This window comes from Gasterosteus aculeatus, chromosome 8 (genome assembly GCF_964276395.1).
Source record: "Gasterosteus aculeatus chromosome 8, fGasAcu3.hap1.1, whole genome shotgun sequence".
NCBI classification, from domain to species: domain Eukaryota; kingdom Metazoa; phylum Chordata; class Actinopteri; order Perciformes; family Gasterosteidae; genus Gasterosteus; species Gasterosteus aculeatus.
In genome coordinates this window covers 7,320,624-7,339,783 of record NC_135695.1, presented here as the reverse complement: position 1 = coordinate 7,339,783, position 19,160 = coordinate 7,320,624, and the positions used below count along the sequence as shown (strand labels likewise).

The 19,160-nt window shown below is 41.6% G+C and overlaps 1 protein-coding gene across 2 annotated transcripts; it reads right to left on the bottom strand.

Moving 5' to 3' along the window:
- Window positions 1-4,516: 4,516 nt before the first annotated feature.
- tut4 (terminal uridylyl transferase 4) lies at window positions 4,517-18,389 on the bottom strand. 2 transcript variants are annotated; one of them, XR_005712878.2, is made up of 31 exons: window positions 18,212-18,389; window positions 16,484-16,968; window positions 16,260-16,402; window positions 15,835-15,951; window positions 15,537-15,714; window positions 14,929-15,017; window positions 14,747-14,798; window positions 14,112-14,181; window positions 13,214-13,340; window positions 12,916-13,035; window positions 12,188-12,370; window positions 11,893-12,067; window positions 11,284-11,795; window positions 10,638-10,788; window positions 10,279-10,365; window positions 9,788-9,891; window positions 9,615-9,672; window positions 9,414-9,517; window positions 9,219-9,308; window positions 8,621-8,734; window positions 8,445-8,522; window positions 8,122-8,299; window positions 7,863-7,910; window positions 7,659-7,741; window positions 7,430-7,545; window positions 6,903-7,057; window positions 6,672-6,769; window positions 5,900-6,467; window positions 5,444-5,477; window positions 5,096-5,266; window positions 4,517-5,006 (listed from the first exon to the last, which is right to left on the bottom strand). XR_005712878.2 is itself a non-coding variant. In XM_040184055.2 (30 exons), exons 2-30 carry the CDS (start codon window positions 16,944-16,946, stop codon window positions 4,918-4,920), a joined length of 4,521 nt encoding a protein of 1,506 aa, XP_040039989.2. In that variant the 5' UTR covers window positions 16,947-16,968; window positions 18,212-18,389; the 3' UTR covers window positions 4,517-4,917. The 2 variants fall into 2 exon arrangements, 1 of the variants encoding a protein (XP_040039989.2); XM_040184055.2 differs by lacking the exon at window positions 5,444-5,477.
- Between the last annotated feature and the right edge of the window lie 771 nt (window positions 18,390-19,160).

The following is a 19,160-nucleotide window of genomic DNA, read 5'->3' as shown; positions in this document are numbered from 1 at the left end:
CCACCAGATGGACCTTTGAGATTCCTTCTGTCAGTAAACACTCACGGCAGAAAACATCCTACCGCCGTTTTATCTTCTGCTTGCTTGATCTAGACTTTGTGTTTGACTTTCACACTTTAACCGCAGCAGGACATTTAAAGAGGTCTGTGACGTGGAAGGACTGACAATGACGGGAAGAATGAGCGGCCATTTTCACAGTTATTAAGACCGTTTAATAAGTTAATTGTTGGAAATCAAAGGGAAAGGTTGCTGCTCTGGCTTCGTCTGGCACTGTGCCAGACTCAGCGGTCCACCTCCAGCTTTATTCTATGGAAAGATTAGAGGGCAGCCGGATTTATTGACGCAGATTTCACCCCCAGGTATAGAGTAATTAATGCACTCAAGCCTCTTATCAACGCTGTTTCCTTATCACATCTGGAAATTTAATTAGAAAAATATTTCCAGTTAATGATTTTGTATGATTAAAGTTAACTTTAAGTTAATTCCCTTGTTAATTGCTGGCGAGAGGCATATAAGGCAGAGTTGGACAGCTGGACGGAGGGGAAAGTAATACTTGCTGCTGCAATTAAAGCTTCCCTTATCAATATCCTTTGCCCTGTGGTGGCCAAAAAAGTATTACAATTACAGGTACTTTAATTGATTTTCATTTTACTTCAGAGGGAACAATTTGGCCTTTAAGAACCTTGAGAAAACCTGTAAAAACATTTTTAGAGGGACCCAATACAAATCGGAGTCCACTCGGATAAAACTACCATAACAAAGTCGACCTGTCATTTAGTTGATTATGAGTGACTTTGGTGACTTTACATAAAACTGGAGATGAACTAAAATAAATAGGGTTGTAGTCAAGTACAAATATTTTATTTTAATTCTTGCTCCACTTTTATCCTGATTGAGATATCTGACCAACTTGATGTGTTTGCATGAATATATCCCTTGAGAATAACGATGTACAACTACTCTGCACCACTAGCAGGTTTGATTTCTAATTTGGAAAATGTCCTTGTCTTGGTATAAAGCTTGGGAAGGCAAAACTGGAGAAACCAGCGAGGGATTTTATTAATCTTCCAACCCTGAAAGAGTGGTTGAGCTAGCAGCTTGTTGAAGACTACGTTGGCGTGTAACGACTGTATGGGCAGAGTAACCTGTCCGTTCTTTCTGCAAAACGACATTTTTATAACGGTGTGTCTGTCGCTATGACAACCAAAGACACAATTCATTGCACTTGATTTTGATTTATTTGATTTATTGCTTGTCAATTCAACAGAATTACAACAAACAATGTTTTCAGACATTAAACTGGCTTTACTGCCTGAATTTGGACATTTGTTTTAGGAGGTTTTATTTATTTATTTTAGGAGTATGATGTCCTTTTGAATCTATAACCTCCCGATAAAAAATGACTCTATTTGATCACTGGTAGTGCGTACACACTTGAACATAATAGTCACGCTAAGGAAATAGACAACAATAGTTCGTAAAATGAATATCATTTGTCTTCATCTGGCATTTGGATTCACCTTTACCTGCTGGTCTCCTCTGACTTTCTTGAGTCCACACATTTCTTACAATGCCACGAAACTGAAATACAAAACACCGTCATGAATTACAAGTGAATGTGTGTGTGTTGTGGCCCGGAAAAACACATCTGGAGCTACTTCAATCTCTAGACTTGTTGTCAAGATCAGAGGCACCAAATAAGTCCAGCGGTTCCTGGAGGAGCAGAAGATTGTGTGCTAAGATGTGCGGACGTTCGGATTCAAGACTCTGAATGTGGACTCAGGAGAGTCAAATGTTGAGTGTCAACCCTTTAAGTATGCATTTAGTCAATGTTTAATTGGTGCTTTTGTTTAGTTATCCAGCAGTTTTGTTAACTGACAACATCCTTTAAATATGCCAATTCGTATTTGTCACAGAATCAATATTACTTGCAGTGTATTTTGATTGTATTATTTTGAAGCCCCTTGATTCTTTAACTGTTTTTAGAGTAGATTCAACTAATTGAATTAAGCACAATTGAATTAATATGATGATGATCGACTAGGTATAAAGGTGATGATAAACTGAAGTAAAAAGGGCTTGTAAACTAATAAGTAAACAAAACAAAATCCGAATAATGAATAAATACAAACAAGATAAAAGTTGTTTTAAGGTTGAAGATCTGAGACTTCTGTAACCTCTGCACAGCCTTTAACATGGTGACATCGTGAGACGACTCACTCAGCTGCACTGACGGCACCAAAAGTAAAAGGTGGAAAGAATTACAAGCAACTATGAGATGAATGTAGTTGATGTTGAAATGTAAAGTCTGTGAAAAATATTCATTCTCAAGTAAGGAAGAAATTACCTGCACATAGTGTGAGTGTAAACACAGTAGACATACTGAAAACACATGTTCAAGGATTTGGCAAATATGAACAATTGGATCGCCATGACCCTGTTAAAGCAGAGGGGGGCGGTATAGTTACATCTTCAGGATAGTCATACATCTTCCCTTTGCCTTCCAAAAGAAAGCCACCACGCTTGCTGCTTGCTTTGTATTAAGGCGTGAAATAAACCATGAAAACTCCAGTTTCTTATTGATAGTTTATTGTTTCAAACAAATGCGGCCTTCAACAGACTACTGCAAAATATTCATGTTAACCAAAAATCAGTGAGGGTAAAGTGTGTGACATCACAGGAGCATTTTACATACCTGATCGGTTGTGTGTGTGTGTGTGTCGTCAATAGGGAGTAGTACAAATACCTGTAAACAGCACTGGCTGCAAAAAAGAAGTACATAAAAGGTCAAAGGTCACAGGCATCATGCATGTACAGATCGTCCCACTCACCCTCCCAGCCACCTCTGAGAGGCTCGGCCACGTGGAAATACAGAAGAATGTAATGAGCAAGGCAACATACAAAAGGTGTGTGAATGGATGAATCTTTCCACCTGTTGATGAATAACATGTTGTTCCATTTTTAATGACCTATTCTTCGTAAAATAGGGATAGGCAGTGACGTCCATTCAACAAGAACAGGTGTGGCGTAACAAACAGAAAACAACACAATACTGGCATTAAAAGTAGAGCAGTGGACACAGGGGAGTGCAGATCTCCTCCTCCATGTACAGCTATATTAATATATATATTTATTTTTTGTATTTATCAAGTTGCTTAGCACCACTAACATGTGACTGTTCTTCCTTTTTGTGAGAGCTTTACATTGTACACTAAAGTCCAAACCTGAATGCTCTGCTCTTCCAAATTGTGAGACAACGGAAAATCCAGAAAAAAGTATTTCCTATATTTTAGATACAAAAAAACATGTATTGTATTTTGTTTTAATGCATTTATTTGAGGGGTATGTTGTATCTAAATCAACTTTTTGATGTTTATTTTATCCATCTCTTCTGGATTCTTACCAATACTTCCAACGCAATCTGTAAAGTAAGCTAATGTGATTACTTTCTTTCACCTAAACTCGAGGACACTCAATAAATTACATTTTTAATATTCACTAAACATGTGCCGCACACAAACGGCTAAGGGATTTACCTGTTAAGTGGGATCCAATTTACAAACACTTGATCTAAGACTTGTATCGGCATTTCCAGTCCAGGTGAACACACCAAAACAGTAACTATTTCATTCCATATAGACTTATTGGAATATATTGTTAAACATCATTAATTTATGCAATTGAATATAGTGGAAATTCATTTTAAGAACATATTAAATATTGTATTAATTGACCATGATCCTCATCAGGACTTCCCTCCACTGCTGGTATTTGTGCTTCTGCTTCCTCTGAGACGGCGCCCTCTGGTGATCACTTTAGATCCTACCTCCCCCAAAGCAGCTGAGCTATCAGAGATAAAAGTCAGGTCCTCCTGGGAAATGCAACCTCACAAATAAAGCTTCCAAGACAACTTCATTACATTAAAATTGTCATAGGTAACAAATGAGAAGCCAATAAAACCAACCCAAAAGACTTTGGGTGAAAATCTAATTCCCAATTCAGTCCCAATGCAGGGAGCGATCAGCTATATTCAATTGGTTAAACATGATGATGTGATTCCAGACCTCTAAAATCACATTTCACATCCGATTTTGTTCAGGGATTCCAATCAATCAATAAAAGCTAGGGCGGCATCATCCTCTTCCTGCTTAGCCAGAGAGCCACGTCCATGCAAGAAAGGAGACGTAAAATGGCAGTAAGCGCGGATGAGTGTCAGAGCTGTACAGGTTGAGACGAGCATACTGCCGGTAAGACCTTCAAATTCCAACCTTCATTTATTTAATTGGAGGGAAAAACTCACAGGGTTAACCGCTCCTAGACACTCATGTATCATCCCACTGCGAGACGGTTCCTGTTCATCACAATGGACGGCATCAAACAAATAGACAGGTTCAAATATAACCTTCCTGTGTACACTTATAAGATCTGGCTAAGTCATTGTGTTTAAAAACACACAGTATCCAGGAGATTAGTGCACACTAGCATGACACTGAAGAGATGAACCCAGACGACACTGTACACTTTTTTTTTTCCTTTATTTTTTCCCTTTTTTCTTGCTATCCCTGCTTTTGGCACTACATACTTAGGGGGGCATGTTAGATTGTTTTAAAAACAAACTTCTATTCAAAGACTTCTTCTTGTGGCAAGCAAAGTATGAATACAGCTAATAAAAATAAAGGTTTGTATTTGTCCTCCTTACTTTACACGTGAAATAAAAACACTTTTTTGGACCCCCTCAAAAATAGGGGTATTAATATATTTTACATTTGTATCACAAATCAATGTAATGAGACAAAACTGTACAAAAATGAAAAAAAAGTCATTAAAAAAACTCTTGTGATCAAACGATGCAAAGAGTAAAGAATTTTGCTTTGCTATGTTACGGACCAGGATACGAATTAAAAGTGAGATGCAAGTTCATTTCTTCTGTTGGATGAAATTCAAATTCACTGGATGTCGGACGTGAGGGAGCAGCGGGAAGTTTGGATTGGGCTGCACCACAGGCCCTGGTGAAAGAAAAAGACCATAAAAAAGGAGAACGTTAAATCCTCTATTCTTGCCAGTGGAAATAAAATAAATATATGCCATGTCTGACCTTGAGCCACAAGGGGTTTTCCTGGCGGGTAGCCGCCGTTGCCCTGCTGGATAAAGTTCTGAGGCATCCGGTAGGGCCAAGATGGAGGCAGGGCGTACTGTGGGGTTTTATTGTGATCCCATAACCGAGAGCCCTGGGTTACTCCTCCAAACTGGGCCAAGTGGCTCGACTCTGGAGACAAAATCCAAACACACTCAATAAACGAATGTTCAATAATTTCCCAGTTTGTATAAACCAACCCGTGCTCCTTCACCGGTGAAGCTATGAACCGTTACCAACATCCTAAAGAAGGACTTTTTCACAGCATTGGAAATGATCGAGGTTGACTCATGTGTTTATGTGACCTACCTCCCATCTGTCTCATGCTCAATCTCTCTTACATCTGCAAACGAGAGTAATGTATTTCACTACAGTTGGCATAACGGATATAAAGTGGAAGCTGTTAAATATAGTCATTCAGGATGACAACAGGAGATGGTAAATATTGCTCGTTTAAAAAATGAAGTCAGAACTCAGAAGTCAGAACTGCCCAAAGTTCTGCCAAAATGCGATGTCTGTCTGTCTGTCTTGAAAGGGGGGCGTGGCCTAGATTGGAGTAAGCATGAGGTCACGTAGTAGTTAAGAGGACCATGTAGCATACAAAACTACTGCTACAATTCATATTATATGCTGGGGGCAAAATCAGATACTAGAAGGAAGATTGTAAATATGAGAAGCTTATCTGTATTTAAAGAAAACGACACAGGAAGACAAAAAGACAGAACCACACACAGACGGTGCCACCAAAGTTCACCCAGTGAATACCTGACTTGACCACGGTGCCATTTCCCATGAGTGACCCAGTCTGTGCCAAATGGTTGTGCCAGTGTCCTTCCCGGCCAGGCCCGATGCCCAGCTGTCTCCCCGCCGGCTGGGCGAATATGATGCTGGGGTCGTTCAGGTTCATGGGGCTAGAGCTGCCCCCTGAACCCGTGGGACTCCCGTTCCCCGTCGCCGAACGCACGGCGAACCTTAGGCCTGGCGGGGAGGGGCCTTTGGGAGAGGACGCGGTGAGGACGGGTCCGTGTATGGGCCAGGCCGTGGAAGGGACGTGGACCGGGTGATGAGGCGGCCCCTGGGCCTGACGTGACTGGTGCTGGTGAGAGGGAAGGAACCCGAGTGCGCCGAGCGCCGCTGCTGGGTGGTACTGGCCTGGACGGGAGGTGGGGAAGCTGAATAGAGACAGGGGGACGTGGGTTTGAACAGGCTGCTTTGTGGCACCAGCTGGACTGGTCTTAATGTGGGAGGGCTGAGGGGAACTGGAGATCTTTGAGGAACTCGGAGGAGCAGTTGTGGACTGTGGGGAGTAGGGCGGAGTCTGCAGACTATCGGACTATTGACAGGAAGAAAGAAAAATAATTACAGAAAACAACAGGGAAAGTATCAGTATCATTTGAATTTCCCACATTTCAATAAATAATTGTGGACCAGCGTTATTATTCAATTCTGTGGCCCCAAAAGCATTGATTCTCTTCCTTACAAGTTCTCTAGATATACCTGATATTTTATTTGTGTAATGTCTCGTGGTCATACTCACACATTCAGAGGGCTGCCTGGTCCTTCCGGGACCGTCTGCAGCTGTCTGGGGAATCGGGATGGACTGGGAGCTCAATACAGTTCGTACCATGTGAGGAGCTGGGAAGAATAAGAAGTGTTTATTTCCCCCCCTAAAAAGTCTGTATGGTCAGTATAGTTGATCTTGGTTAAGAAAAGTCCCCCCTCAATAGTTTTTGAGCTCGTCTTCAGAGTGTCTAAACAGTGCGGATACCTGGGGCTCCGGTGGTCCTCTGTTTGAGGTGACGATACTCGGGACAGTCTCTCCTTACGTGTCCCATGTCCCCACACTGAAAACAACGCCTGTCCTTCGGCTCACGCTCCTCCTCTTTTGTGTCCTCGTCTTTGTCGTTTTCCTTCTTCTTGATTCTGGCAGACGACAACGATCAGAGCACAACAAGGGAATAAGATACACACAATAATAAAAATGACATTGGTACGGGATCTAATAAAAATCGGCAAAGTGGATTTGAGCTGATATCACTGAGAAAAGTATGAACTTAATCCAAATAGTATTTGCTCTATTATACTAAGTATAGGAAGCTTCAGGTTTAGTGGATTTCAAGTTGAAGTTCATAGTTACTGTATGCCAGGAAATTAAAACACTCATTCTTTAGAAGGAGAGAGAATTTGATAACGGAAAATAGTTGCATAAAATATTTATCACTTCTCATTGGTTTTCTCTTAGTGTTGGAATTCTATTGGAACAACAAACATTTAATTGAGGAAAGGGAGGACAACCTGCGTCTTTTTGGACAGTCCTTCATGTAGTGTCCAATCTTCCCGCAAATTCTGCAGCACCGGTCATTGGGCGCCAACTCCCCATCCGTCAACACCTTGGAGTCAAAGAAGTAGTCCTGCAGGACAGCACAAAGGAAACGGCGTTCATGTTAGGCAGTTCCCTCGGGAAGCAAAGCCGACCGGAGTCAAGTGGTTTGTTTGTTGAAAGGTTGCTTGGCGAGTGACGCACCACTTCGGTTCCCTGTAACGGGCAGAACGGAGTCCCAAACAACTTTCTCCCGTTTATAAAGGCCTTCATGATGAAGTTTGTCACTATGAAAGCAGAAAAAGAGCATTTGCCAGAGATCAGAACATCTTTAATAATAAAAAAAAGAAATAGAAAAGAAAAAAACATTTGACCAAAAAAAAAAACATGATAGGATAAGGCACTTACTTTTGCGAGAAACTCCAGCACCAAGATTATGATTCAAATCAAAGGGATCTGAGGAGAAGAACAGGGTGCCTTAGTAGCCAAATGGTTACAGCGCATGCCGGATAACTAAGGTTGAATTTGGGCAGGTCTTTACAATAACATCTGCATAATAAAGTCAAAAAATGACTTGAAACAATGGTTTTAAAAGAAGATTGGGAAAGAAAACTATCCGTCCCGTTAATAATTAGATCTCCACACAGCAACAGATCCGTGGAGGCACCTTCAATAGCGATGCATTTACTGGTCCACTGCTTCTCGAAGGTGGTCAGGCGTTTTCTTTGGCGGATGCTGATGACGTGCTCTTTGAAGTCAAACTCTTCAGTGTAAAAGCGCAGGAGCCCCAACCACAGCTCCCCCACGGACTCCAGGTTCGGCTGCAGCTTTGAGAGATGCCGACGCTGTGTAGACAGTAGAAACACACTTAGATCTATTTATATTTAATTCTGAAAGAGCAGAGGCTTAGTGAAGGATAATTGCATTTAACGCAATAAGATCGCAAATAAAAAGGTCATCCTGAAAAGTGATTATATATTTTTAACTCGCCAGATCCTCAAGGTCATCACAAAAGAAAGCATTCCAGCCATCTACCATCCGCTGGGGGACAGCACTCCCATCAAATATCTGAAAACAAAAACAAAAAACATTCATCATATTTTCGTCAAGGCTAAAACTTTTAGGTTTCAAATTCTGTTAATTTCCCATGAGGGAGTGAATGGTACCTCCTGTAAGACTGGAACGACTGGGGGCTGCCTTTGCTGCAGGAAGTAAAGCACCATCAAGATGTAGGCATAAGATGAGAGGCTTCCTCTGGACGCATCCCCAATGTCGCAGCGCTGCAGCGCGAAGAGACGTTCGTTGTAAGGAGGCATCAGAAAACAAACATTTTTTGCAAAAGCTTCTCTTTAACCGTAACATAACGGCAGGCTGAGAAGCACTGCTTTGCTGCCAATTTGAAGAATCGCTGAAGGCTGGTCAGAGGTCACGCTGTCCCGTGCTACGAGTGTTACTAAATAGACATGAATCATTCGATTGAAATGCTGGTTACCCTGCGAATTAGATCTGACCTTTCAAACATATTATACTGGTGGTTTACCCTGCTAAAAGAGGGTTTGTTGTGAGTTATTCATTGTTGTTATAAAGTTATAACCATGACTCAATGTCAACACACGTAAGACAAGTAGCTCCGACCGCTGCACGCTCCTCGATGACGTGTAAACATAAACGTCAACGTCAGATGTTATAGCCTAACACCGGTATGAACAGTACGGAAATCTTGCACCGGTACACCGCCCAGCCCTAACCCAGATGCAGACATACCTTTGCAAAGACCTTCATTGTGTATCCCAGGAATTGCACACGTGGATCCAGGGCTGCATATGTAGCCAGCATTCTGGTGTTATGTTGAGCCTGAACAGATAACCCATCCAAGTTAATTCATACAGCACTTTCAATAAATAGGGACATGTCTGAGCACCTTACATAAGGGTTAAGGAAAGGTTCAGGTTTACTCACCAGAGTATTATAAAGGCTAATATCTCCCTCCAAACCACTCTGTCTGTGTTCAAACTTCACGATAGGCACTTTAGCTGTTGTGATGGGCAGGATGTTCCTCAAACCTGTGATATTGGGAAAATGAGCGATCACAACTAGTCAGTTTCAGTCCTTGACACACAGAACTAGTTCTAAAGAGATAATTAGCACATGCTAATTCACCTGTATGCTTCTTCAGTACTTTTGCGAGGACTTCAATGATCTCCTTGCAGTTCAGCTTCTGTTCATAACAGATCAAGACATAATATGCAACAGTGGAAGAGTATACGGGTCACATCTCTTCTCCCAATCAGGAAAAGAGAGTTACATTAGTTGTCTGTGTTTCTTGCGCCTACCTCAGCAGTCTCATGGCCCTCCAGAGTCATGCAAATGTCGAGGTCACTGTCACGGAAGCCAAAGCCATTCTTGGAGGACCCAAACAAGCAGAGTTGAGCTTTATCTGTGGATTCAAGCAGAAGAAGAGAAAATCATTTGTATGCAGATGTAGAATAGAACCTCTGCATCATTCCTAAAACAGGAAAAAAAGTTGTGTATAAAACAGAAATACTGTTTTATTCACTGTGATTGACTAAACTTAAACAAAATTCCTGCCGTGAAGTTGTTATTGAGAATCCAGAATTACAATAACTTCCGGGGAAGATGTAATGTCTTTTTTTTTTTACAGCTCGAAGACCTTTTAACTTGAGATGAACAGAGCATTAGGTTTCAAATCAAATATCAATAAAACCGAAAAATGGCAGCCATTAAAAAAAAAAGGCCTAGTTTTGAATACATTTGGTCAATTTTGAACTTGGTTGTCGAGTAGCTCACGCATGGTGCTGCTCACCATTGTACTCTTTTCTTATGAATCTTTCCAGGCCGCAAAGAATCTGCTCCCTCTTTTGCTGCTCAGCATGTGTAGGTGACAATTCATCTAGAAACAAGAAGAACAGAGACACATCTAATCATTTGATCTAAAAAAATAAGTTGCATATTAAACTGGTAAATGGAAATACTGAATCAAAGCACTATTAATGGTAGGGGAAACACATATAAATAGTTTTATTTTATTTATATAAGTTTGCTGAATATAACAATCATAATACAGGCAGATTTGACATCCTTGTCTTTTTCTATGCACCAGTGCCTCTATCTCACACACACAAAAAGAATGAAGGGAAAGAAAACGCAGACTTGACTACATACAGAAGCACAATTTGCAGAGCCCGTCGAGGATGTCTCTGAAGCGGTCGTTCATGGGAGGCAGAGGCTTCAGCTCGATCTTCTTGAAGTCTTCGGGGCACTCGTCCTTCAGGTGACCATCTCGCTTGCAGATGCTACACACAACGGTTGGGGGCTGGAACGACAAATTCAACAGGTGATAAATTAACAACGGAAAGTGAGGGCATGACAACGGCACACACTGATAAAACAGCAATCTGACCAAACATTTGTGTGGGAAATGTTATGCCCGAAGCCAATATGAATATAAATAGACCATTTCATCATGTGTCAATAATACAAAAAAGACCCTCCCTAAATGTAAACATCTCACCTAAGTGACACGAACCCATCAATGCTGACAGGATGATGCTGCTCCTAAACTGCAGTTATAAATGTGGGAAAGGTTGAAATCTACAATTTACGTTTTTTTTCCCCCAAACTTATTTTTTTCCAAAATACCCCCACCACAGACAGTAGAGATATTAAATAATACTACATAAATAATTGAGGGTTAAGACATTTTACCAGAAAAAAAAATTGAAATTGATGTTAATTTATACTCAAATAACACCAACAAATGCTTTGTTATTGTATACTGGATTACAAAATGGTGAATTGTGATAATTACCTTCCCATTAGTGAAGATCATCTTATCAAACACATAGTGAAGATCTTCTGACGAAACAAGGCCGTCCGCATCCGAAACATTGCTTCCCTCCGCCTCTTCATCCTTCTCCTCCTCTTCCTCCATGTCACTGTCTGGCAGGCCGTTGGGGCGGAGGGCTGGTTGGACCCTCTCACGGAGAACCATGTCCATGAGACTTGCATTCAAAGTCTCCTCATTACTTTTTCTGGACGGATCTGATCCATTGTCGTCATCACGGTCAGGTTTCTCATCCTCCTTAAATTTGTGCAGCTCCCCCTGAGAAGCACAGCCTTTTCCGTCCTCCTCCTCTTTCTCAAGCTCTTCCAATGTTTTACCCTGGTTGTCGGCCTTTTTGTATCCCCGGTGCGTCACAGAGCTTCTCCTCTGAGGGCACGCAAAGTATTTGTAAGCCGAACGCAGGCGCTCGTGGATGTACTCAAACACCATTTGGCTGTTCAGGCTGCGCGCAACGTTCCTCTTCAAGGCAAAAGGATCTAAAACAAAGGATTCACAAAGACACAGAGTACATTTTTTTATATTTCAACAGAACAGTCAGACCATGTTCTTTTTAAGATCAGCGTAGTCTCTCACCTTCAATAGCGAGCCTGCGGCGGGGCCAGTTCTTCCCTTCTCTAGAGAGGAGCTCCTTCAGGCGGATGCTGATGATGTGTTCTTCCAGAGCAAACTCTAAGGTGTAGAAACGCAGGAGCTCCAACCACAACTGGCCCGGCGACACACCTCTGCACAGGTCCAACGTTAGCCGGGTCTTTCAGGGACAATAAGAGAGTCATGCTAGAAAGCAGGGTGACACAGCAAGAGTACCCACAGTGCCCTCCATGAAGGTACGATCTCGTACGACATGATTGTGTACTGCAGGGAGACTCACAATGCCTTCGGAGTAATGATGGTCAGGGATTTTTTTCTGCTCCGGCTTGGCTCTGCCTTCTCCCCTGGCTTCGTTCCGGTTGTCTGTGGAGCTTGCGAGTCTGCGCTCCCAACGAACAAAGATGTCTAGCGATATTCCAGTTAGGTGATACTCGTCCACGCGTTTCACATCGAAGCCTTCAATCTGAGAACGAAGAAAACAAACGTTAAAACAAAAAGATGAGAGATGCTGATCTACGTGTTAACAGTGTTTCTGAGAGAACTTCACCTACTTTAAAAAGGTGCATTGTAGAAGGCAGTTCGGTGTAGGTACATAAAATTACTTTTCCAGAATAGTCTGTGGCATTAAAGACTACAATACAACATATTCTCTTCTCTGACAGAAATCAGAAAAAGTGTGCCACAATAACACATTCTCTCGAACTTGTGTTCAACTTGTGTTTTTTAATACAGACCTGAGCTGTGTCACACACACAAACTTAGAATGTGGATCATCCTGTGAATTCCATTAAATGGGCAGAAACAGTCTACGTTGCAGTATAACAACTTGTGTTTATATTTTAAAAAGGAGCCAATATATACTTTTCAAAGCCGTTTTTCCATATCTATTCATTTTATGTTAAATCAGATAATTAGAGGATAGGCAGGACAGCATAAACGAATAGATGACATTTTCTTCTCAGAGTGGAAACGTTGAGTAAGACATAAAAGAGCCAACACTTCACGTACCCAGTGGCCCAGGTAGACGGGGAGTACCGGCTCCTTCCTCTGCTGCAGGAAGAAGATGACCATGAGGGCTAAGGAGTACGAGGGGATGCCCCCCTCAGCCTGGCAGTCGATGTGACACAGCTGTGGAGATAAACATACGGGGCAGGGGAGGATGCTTTAGTCCGCTTTTTAGCCCTGATCCATTTCACAATCGGACATGTATATATATATATATGCTGAAATGTAAAAGGAACCTGCATAATAAACACAACCGAACCCATCAGGCAGTATGCTGAAAGAGTGTTGGTCACAGCCTTACCCTCGCCCAGTATCGGAAGGCCAGCACCAGTGGGATCAATCTAGGTTCCAGTTTAGACAGGGCTGCCAGATGATTGGTGGTGAGACAAGCAACGTCGTTACCTGCACTCACTTTACACATCAGGCCGCTGCACAGAAGTGAGGGAAGAACGTGATGAAAAGTTGGCTCAAATTCTTAAATGGACATTGAACAAAACTTCCGTCTAACTGCTGCGACGGGTCGTTGAGGGATAAAATTAAAACGGGTTCATATGAAAGACACAACTATGCAAAACAAAAAATATTTTTTTGAAGGCATCAACGTGGTGCCAGACTGTAACACAGTGCCGGAACCGCAAGCGTCACAAGTAAAAGGGAGAAGATAATATACTGTAACAATGTGTTATATAAGTACACTGAAATTACATTATATAACTGAGTGCAATGACACAATCTAAAAAGGCACCATGTTGTAATGATGAAGATGTATTTCCTCTAGACATTAATGTCAAGTCAAAACAAAAAGTGAAACATATAACATTAAATAAATAAAGAATTTATTGAAGATTTGAACTAAATAATTCAAATCTCAACTACTGATTTAGAAAAGAACCTAGAAGAAGATGGCGCAGACCATCTAAAGATGGTGCAGTGTTTATTTACGTATGTACACATGCTACAAGATACTGATTTTAAGAATATATTATTACTATGGTGGGTATTTTCATCTACTTTTCCCTGTTTTATTCCATTTCCTTTTTCCCCTATTGTAAATAAAACAGCTGCATAATTGTATGTAAACTGTTGAGTCAACTCAATCTTTACTAAATATAGATGGAGATGTTTAAGTAGACAAAAATTAATACGATATTTATGTAGACAACAAAAACCTGCATCAATGCATTTGATGATACACTCACTTGCTAACATCCCGACAGAACACTGCAGGAACTTTGGCATGAAAATCTGACTCGACCTCAGAAAATTCAGCTATAGAAGAGAGACAGAAGAAAAGCCTTAATTGATAGTGGGAAGAGTTGCACAAACTCAAATTCATTGCAGGACTTTTACATAACACTGTAGCGTCAACCATCCACGCCATTTAATGGAGGTCATAAGGACAAACATTCACTTAAAAAGAATGTGCTCCTTAGTCTAAATTCTGAGTGCTATCAGACATAAGAACCGACAAGGCAAAGTCACGGATTCCCTACGAACAAGTGAGTAAATGCTTCTTAAGAGTAGGGCAATCATATTGATTAATTAATTGTAGTTCATAGTTAGCATGCAAGATCTCTTCAGACAATAGCGAATATCAACATGGCACCATGCACTAACAAAAAGAAAGATATGGTGCTCTTATTTACAACATTTTTTTTTGTCAGGGAATCATTTTTTCCAAGGGTTAGGGTGTGGTTTAATTCGGAGATTAAAAAAAAAAAGTAGAATGGTATGTGATTAACAAATCAGAGATGTCTTTTAGAGCCGCCGCTGCCGAATAACAATTCACCGCGTCAACACAAAATAAATTGAAGATATCTGGAGCGACACTTACGGCTTTTTTTAAGAATTTCCAGCACTTGTATCAGGACCTCAGGTTGTGTCATCTGAAAGGAAGCAAGGAATGAGAGAATCGTCAACTGTAAGACCAAATGTCCCTGCTGATTTATAATGTCCTCTTCACGTTGTTATTGAAAATACATATCACATTTCTGTTGCACAGAAAGATCAACTTACTGAGGGGGGGTGGGTGACATCGATGTTGATATCACTCGTCTTAAAGGCAAATCGGGTAAGACATGAACCATAAAGACGGAGAGCACAAGCTGGAAATACATAGAAAAGATATTGTAAAATACAGTACATGTCACGCTAAGAAGGATTAACAAATAATGAAACTGGACCCTGAGGACCAGCAAGGTCAAATTTCCATGGCAATGAAAATAAGCAAGGATTCCATGAAATAAAGTGAAAGAATGGAAGGGAAAGGTTTTCCTTTAGCAAAATAAGGCAAATTTCTCCAGGATATCAGCCTTTTTCTTTAGCACAAATAGAGGACGTTTCACATTAAACTCCATATCCCAGTGGAGAAGGAGTATATAATGTTAATCCTCATATATATATATATATATATATATATAAATAAATATAATGTACTTGTTGCAATTGTCCCGTTTTTATAACAATAAAAAATATCTTGTTAAGAATAACAGTTTGTGTCTCATCTGTTTTTTTCCAAAAGCTCAATTAAAAATTCTAATATTTTCTCAAAGCGGTTCCTTTTTCTTTAACACGACTTGCTGCAGAAAATTTTGACCAGGCTCAGTGACATCCCGGCATACAACCTGAGAGGTGCCTCTTTATGATCTCTTCCATCTTGATGACCACGGCTTTCCGAACCTCAAAGTCCTCCTCTGAGATCCCGTGCTGCCTCGCAGTGTCCAGGACGGCCTCGTCCACGGCCTTCAGCTGGGCGGCAGAGGCGGGCGGCAGCGCACGCAGCTCGTTCTCCTCCTGTTTCTCCTGAAACACCAGACCCGCGGCGAGTGAAATACTTCATCCTAATTTCTCAATTTACACAAGTTCAGATTGCTCATCGCGAGTCCTGGATAAGTGGCAAAACAGACTTAAAAGTTGCCATACCATAATGTTCTTCTTGTGTCTCTTCTCCTTGATGTGTTTGTGTGCTCCTTGAATGTTCTCAATGTGCACAGAACAAAGCTTGCATAAGTATTGGTAGTTTGGGTAGTCAGGGGAGTGCTGTAAAAACAGGAAGAGAAGCAAGAGCAGTCAGTTTATGAATGTTCCCTCGCAGCTTTTCAGTTGGAAAATTTGAGCCCACACGATTATAATCATAATAACCCCCCCCTGCTCATACTACCTGTTGAGTAGAAAAACAAGCTGGGTATGGCACTATGGACTGGGTTTTCATTTATCTAACTGTTCACCCATATTATTTATCAACCCATCAAGCATCTATTGCGGCTGCATGGCGACTGAATCCATAATGCAGCGGCCAGGATGTGCTGAGCCACACATTTCTTTACATGGGGGCATTGTTGTCTTACTTTCAGCAGTCGGTGGATGTAGTCTCTGTAGAGGCGCTCCTCTGCCTGCCGGAGGCCCAACTGTTGCTCCGTCAGCGGCCCATCATTCCCCGTGGGCCTCACCTCTTCAACGGCCTGCTGCATCAATGCAGCCCGCTTCACCCCTACGAGCAACGGCCACAAAGCCGTTTACCAGAGATATACTTGGAGAAAAAGACATTTTGGGAGGGGGAGCGCAAACTCACCATGTGAATTTTCCTTAGTCTGAACTACAATGGGGCTACAATGGAGCTCTGTGTGGCCTTTCTCCGGTGTCCCTGGCGCTACAGGAGAGCTGGTCTCTCTGTTTGCTGAGGAGGTGCTGTCTGCAGAAATAGACACCCTGGTGTCGGGATCCTGCGCCACCGGCTTCTGTTGTGAGCTCGCCACCTTTCCTTTCCCCTTCTCCCCAGAACTCGTTCTTCCAGTTTGTCTGGTGATCCTGGAGGGCCGCCCTCTCCTCCTGTCCTGGGGGATGTCCGCTAAAGTCTTGCCTGGCTCGCAGCTCCCGTGACTATAATGGCCATCCTTCGCAGCAGTGATGTTATGGTGGTTTGCAGACTTGGTACCATCTCTCTGCGCTGGAGCCTTTACATTTGACTTCTCACTGGACAAAACTTTGGGTCCTCTGGGTTGAGACTGCTTGACTGGACTTTTGGATTCATCCATCCCTGTTCTGCTCTTGTTGTCCCTGCAGGAGTCAAAAACACAATGAGGATGATCAGGGAGGCTGACCACCTAGTTTAGGCAATAAAATATCACAGCAAATCAATTGAACTACAAAGTTACGCAACATTGTGATAGCCTGCTACGTCCATGGTTTCACCAGTTAAAATGAAGCCAAACAATCAAACGTACTTTGCATTTAACTTACATGGCATAAGTCTTCTTACAACATGTACAAATCTACAATCCTTCTAAAGTCATATGAAGAAAGGGAAAATTGAGTTCTTACAGCACAAATACTATGGTGAACTAAAAGAGCATTAGTTCTGAATGCTGTAACGTGGCTTTCTACATTTTGGACATTAAGTTGTGTGAATTGACTTTTAAGGAAATTCATTAATTTTCTTGTGTAGGTTGTCAGGATCTTCAAGATCAGTCCTAAAGATCTAGTGTGAATTCGCAAGAAGCACTGAGGGTAATTTCCTTGATCAATTCACACACAAAAACATTTCATATTTATTAATTTAGAATATTGTGAGCACATTTCTAACATGATACAATTCTATCAAGTCATATGATTGAAACTAACAATTCAATTCATTATTTAACAACATTTTCTCAAGTATGGTCCTAAAGTACAATTGTGAGGCTCTTGAATTTTACTTGGGTATATAAATTGATCAAACTACTTCACTGCCTTTGGGGGGGATAGTTGACTTTTAAATTAAAAAATGTGTTGTGCAAATGTGCTAATGACTTTGTATACTCAGATTGCAACAAACTAAAAATCAAACGATCCATTACTGTGTGATCAATGAGGAGTGATTCCGTATCGCCGCACACGCGCACACACACACACACACACGCGCCTCCCGTGTTGTCGGGTCGCAGTTCCGCATCGCGCGCTTCACTGACTTTTGTTTCAGGCGTCGTTGCCGTGAGTTCAGCAGAAAACGAAACTGACGGGGCAGCGCACCTCGACACGGCGCTGGAACCGTGTTAGCCCCACTTTAAAAAAGACAGAACTACAACGAGAAGGCACGTACCCTCGACCCAGTAACACGAATACGTCACACCTGTGTTATGGAAAACATTGAGGTCTTTGTAGGCTAACTAACGTTAGCTGCTGTGCCCCACGGTCCTGCGCCCAAGCTAGCTAGCGGCAAATAAATAACACGGGCACCCAGTTGGCATTCAGCAGCGAGTCATTAAAAACAGGAAAACGTGACTTCGACCGCAACAACAAAGATGAGCGCATACGAACTTACTTCCGGCTTCTAAAGTTGATTTCGGCTTATTGTTTAGCTGTTCCCATAGTGCTGTTCGTATCAAGTTCCACGGCCCTGGTCAAATAAGCAACCATTGACGCCATGTTAATGCACTGCCCCGCTGCATTGTGGGAGTGTCAGTGATGATGAAGAGGGGCGTGAAGTGTGCTGCGTTCAAGACCAGTCGGAAATGATTTCCTGACCCTGCAGGGAAAAAACAGTCGTAGCCCCACTGTGTATTAATATGTCCTTCTTTCTTTGCTCAAAATATCGAAAGTTACGTCGCAAAAGTATCTTGCAATAACATTCCACTCCAAGTGGCTTATAATGATGACATGCGTATATTACTAATATTGCTAGAGGCCGAGATGGTGTAGTGCCAGTGACATGTTTGTGACTGGGGAGTGTGTTTGCTGTTTTGTGCTATCTGGACCCTGAATCTGAAATAAAAGTTGATGAAAGTTGATGAACATGGTACACAGGACAAGTGTGTAAAATGTTTTTAACTGTATTTCTTAGTATGCAATCAGTGAACAACTGAATGCATTTTAAGGAAAAAACACACAATAGTGTTGTATGATCTAGTCCGTAATTTGGGATATTTTCGAGTATAAACAGGAAAAACTAACAATACTGTTAACCCTCTTCTAAACAATTTCCCTTTGTCTAAAAAGTCAATTAAAATGCAAATCGATAGATTTGACTTGGACGAAATGCCATGCAGTGTGAATGTTACTCAAGGAAACCCTAGGCCACGGACATGTATAAATGTATTCAACGTCTATGTCTAAATTACAACGCTTAGAAGGATGTCAGACAACAAGGAGCAGCAAGCCTTATGAGAATGTGTATTCTTATCATAACGGAGAGGGTTTTTATTACTTTATTTTATTATTTATTTATTACTACATTAGGAATGTAGGGATTTTCAGAAAAGGGCTCCTCAGTA

Coding starts and splice junctions, on each gene's coding strand:
- tut4 (XM_040184055.2), bottom strand. CDS start 16,946: ATGGATGAATCCAAAAGTCCAGTCAAGCAGTCTCAACCCAGAGGACCC. Junction 9,892..10,278: donor CATAAGAAAAGAGTACAATG/GTGAGCAGCACC, acceptor TTGAATCCACAG/ATAAAGCTCAACTCTGCTTG. Junction 5,007..5,095: donor AAAACCCCTTGTGGCTCAAG/GTCAGACATGGC, acceptor TTCTTTCACCAG/GGCCTGTGGTGCAGCCCAAT.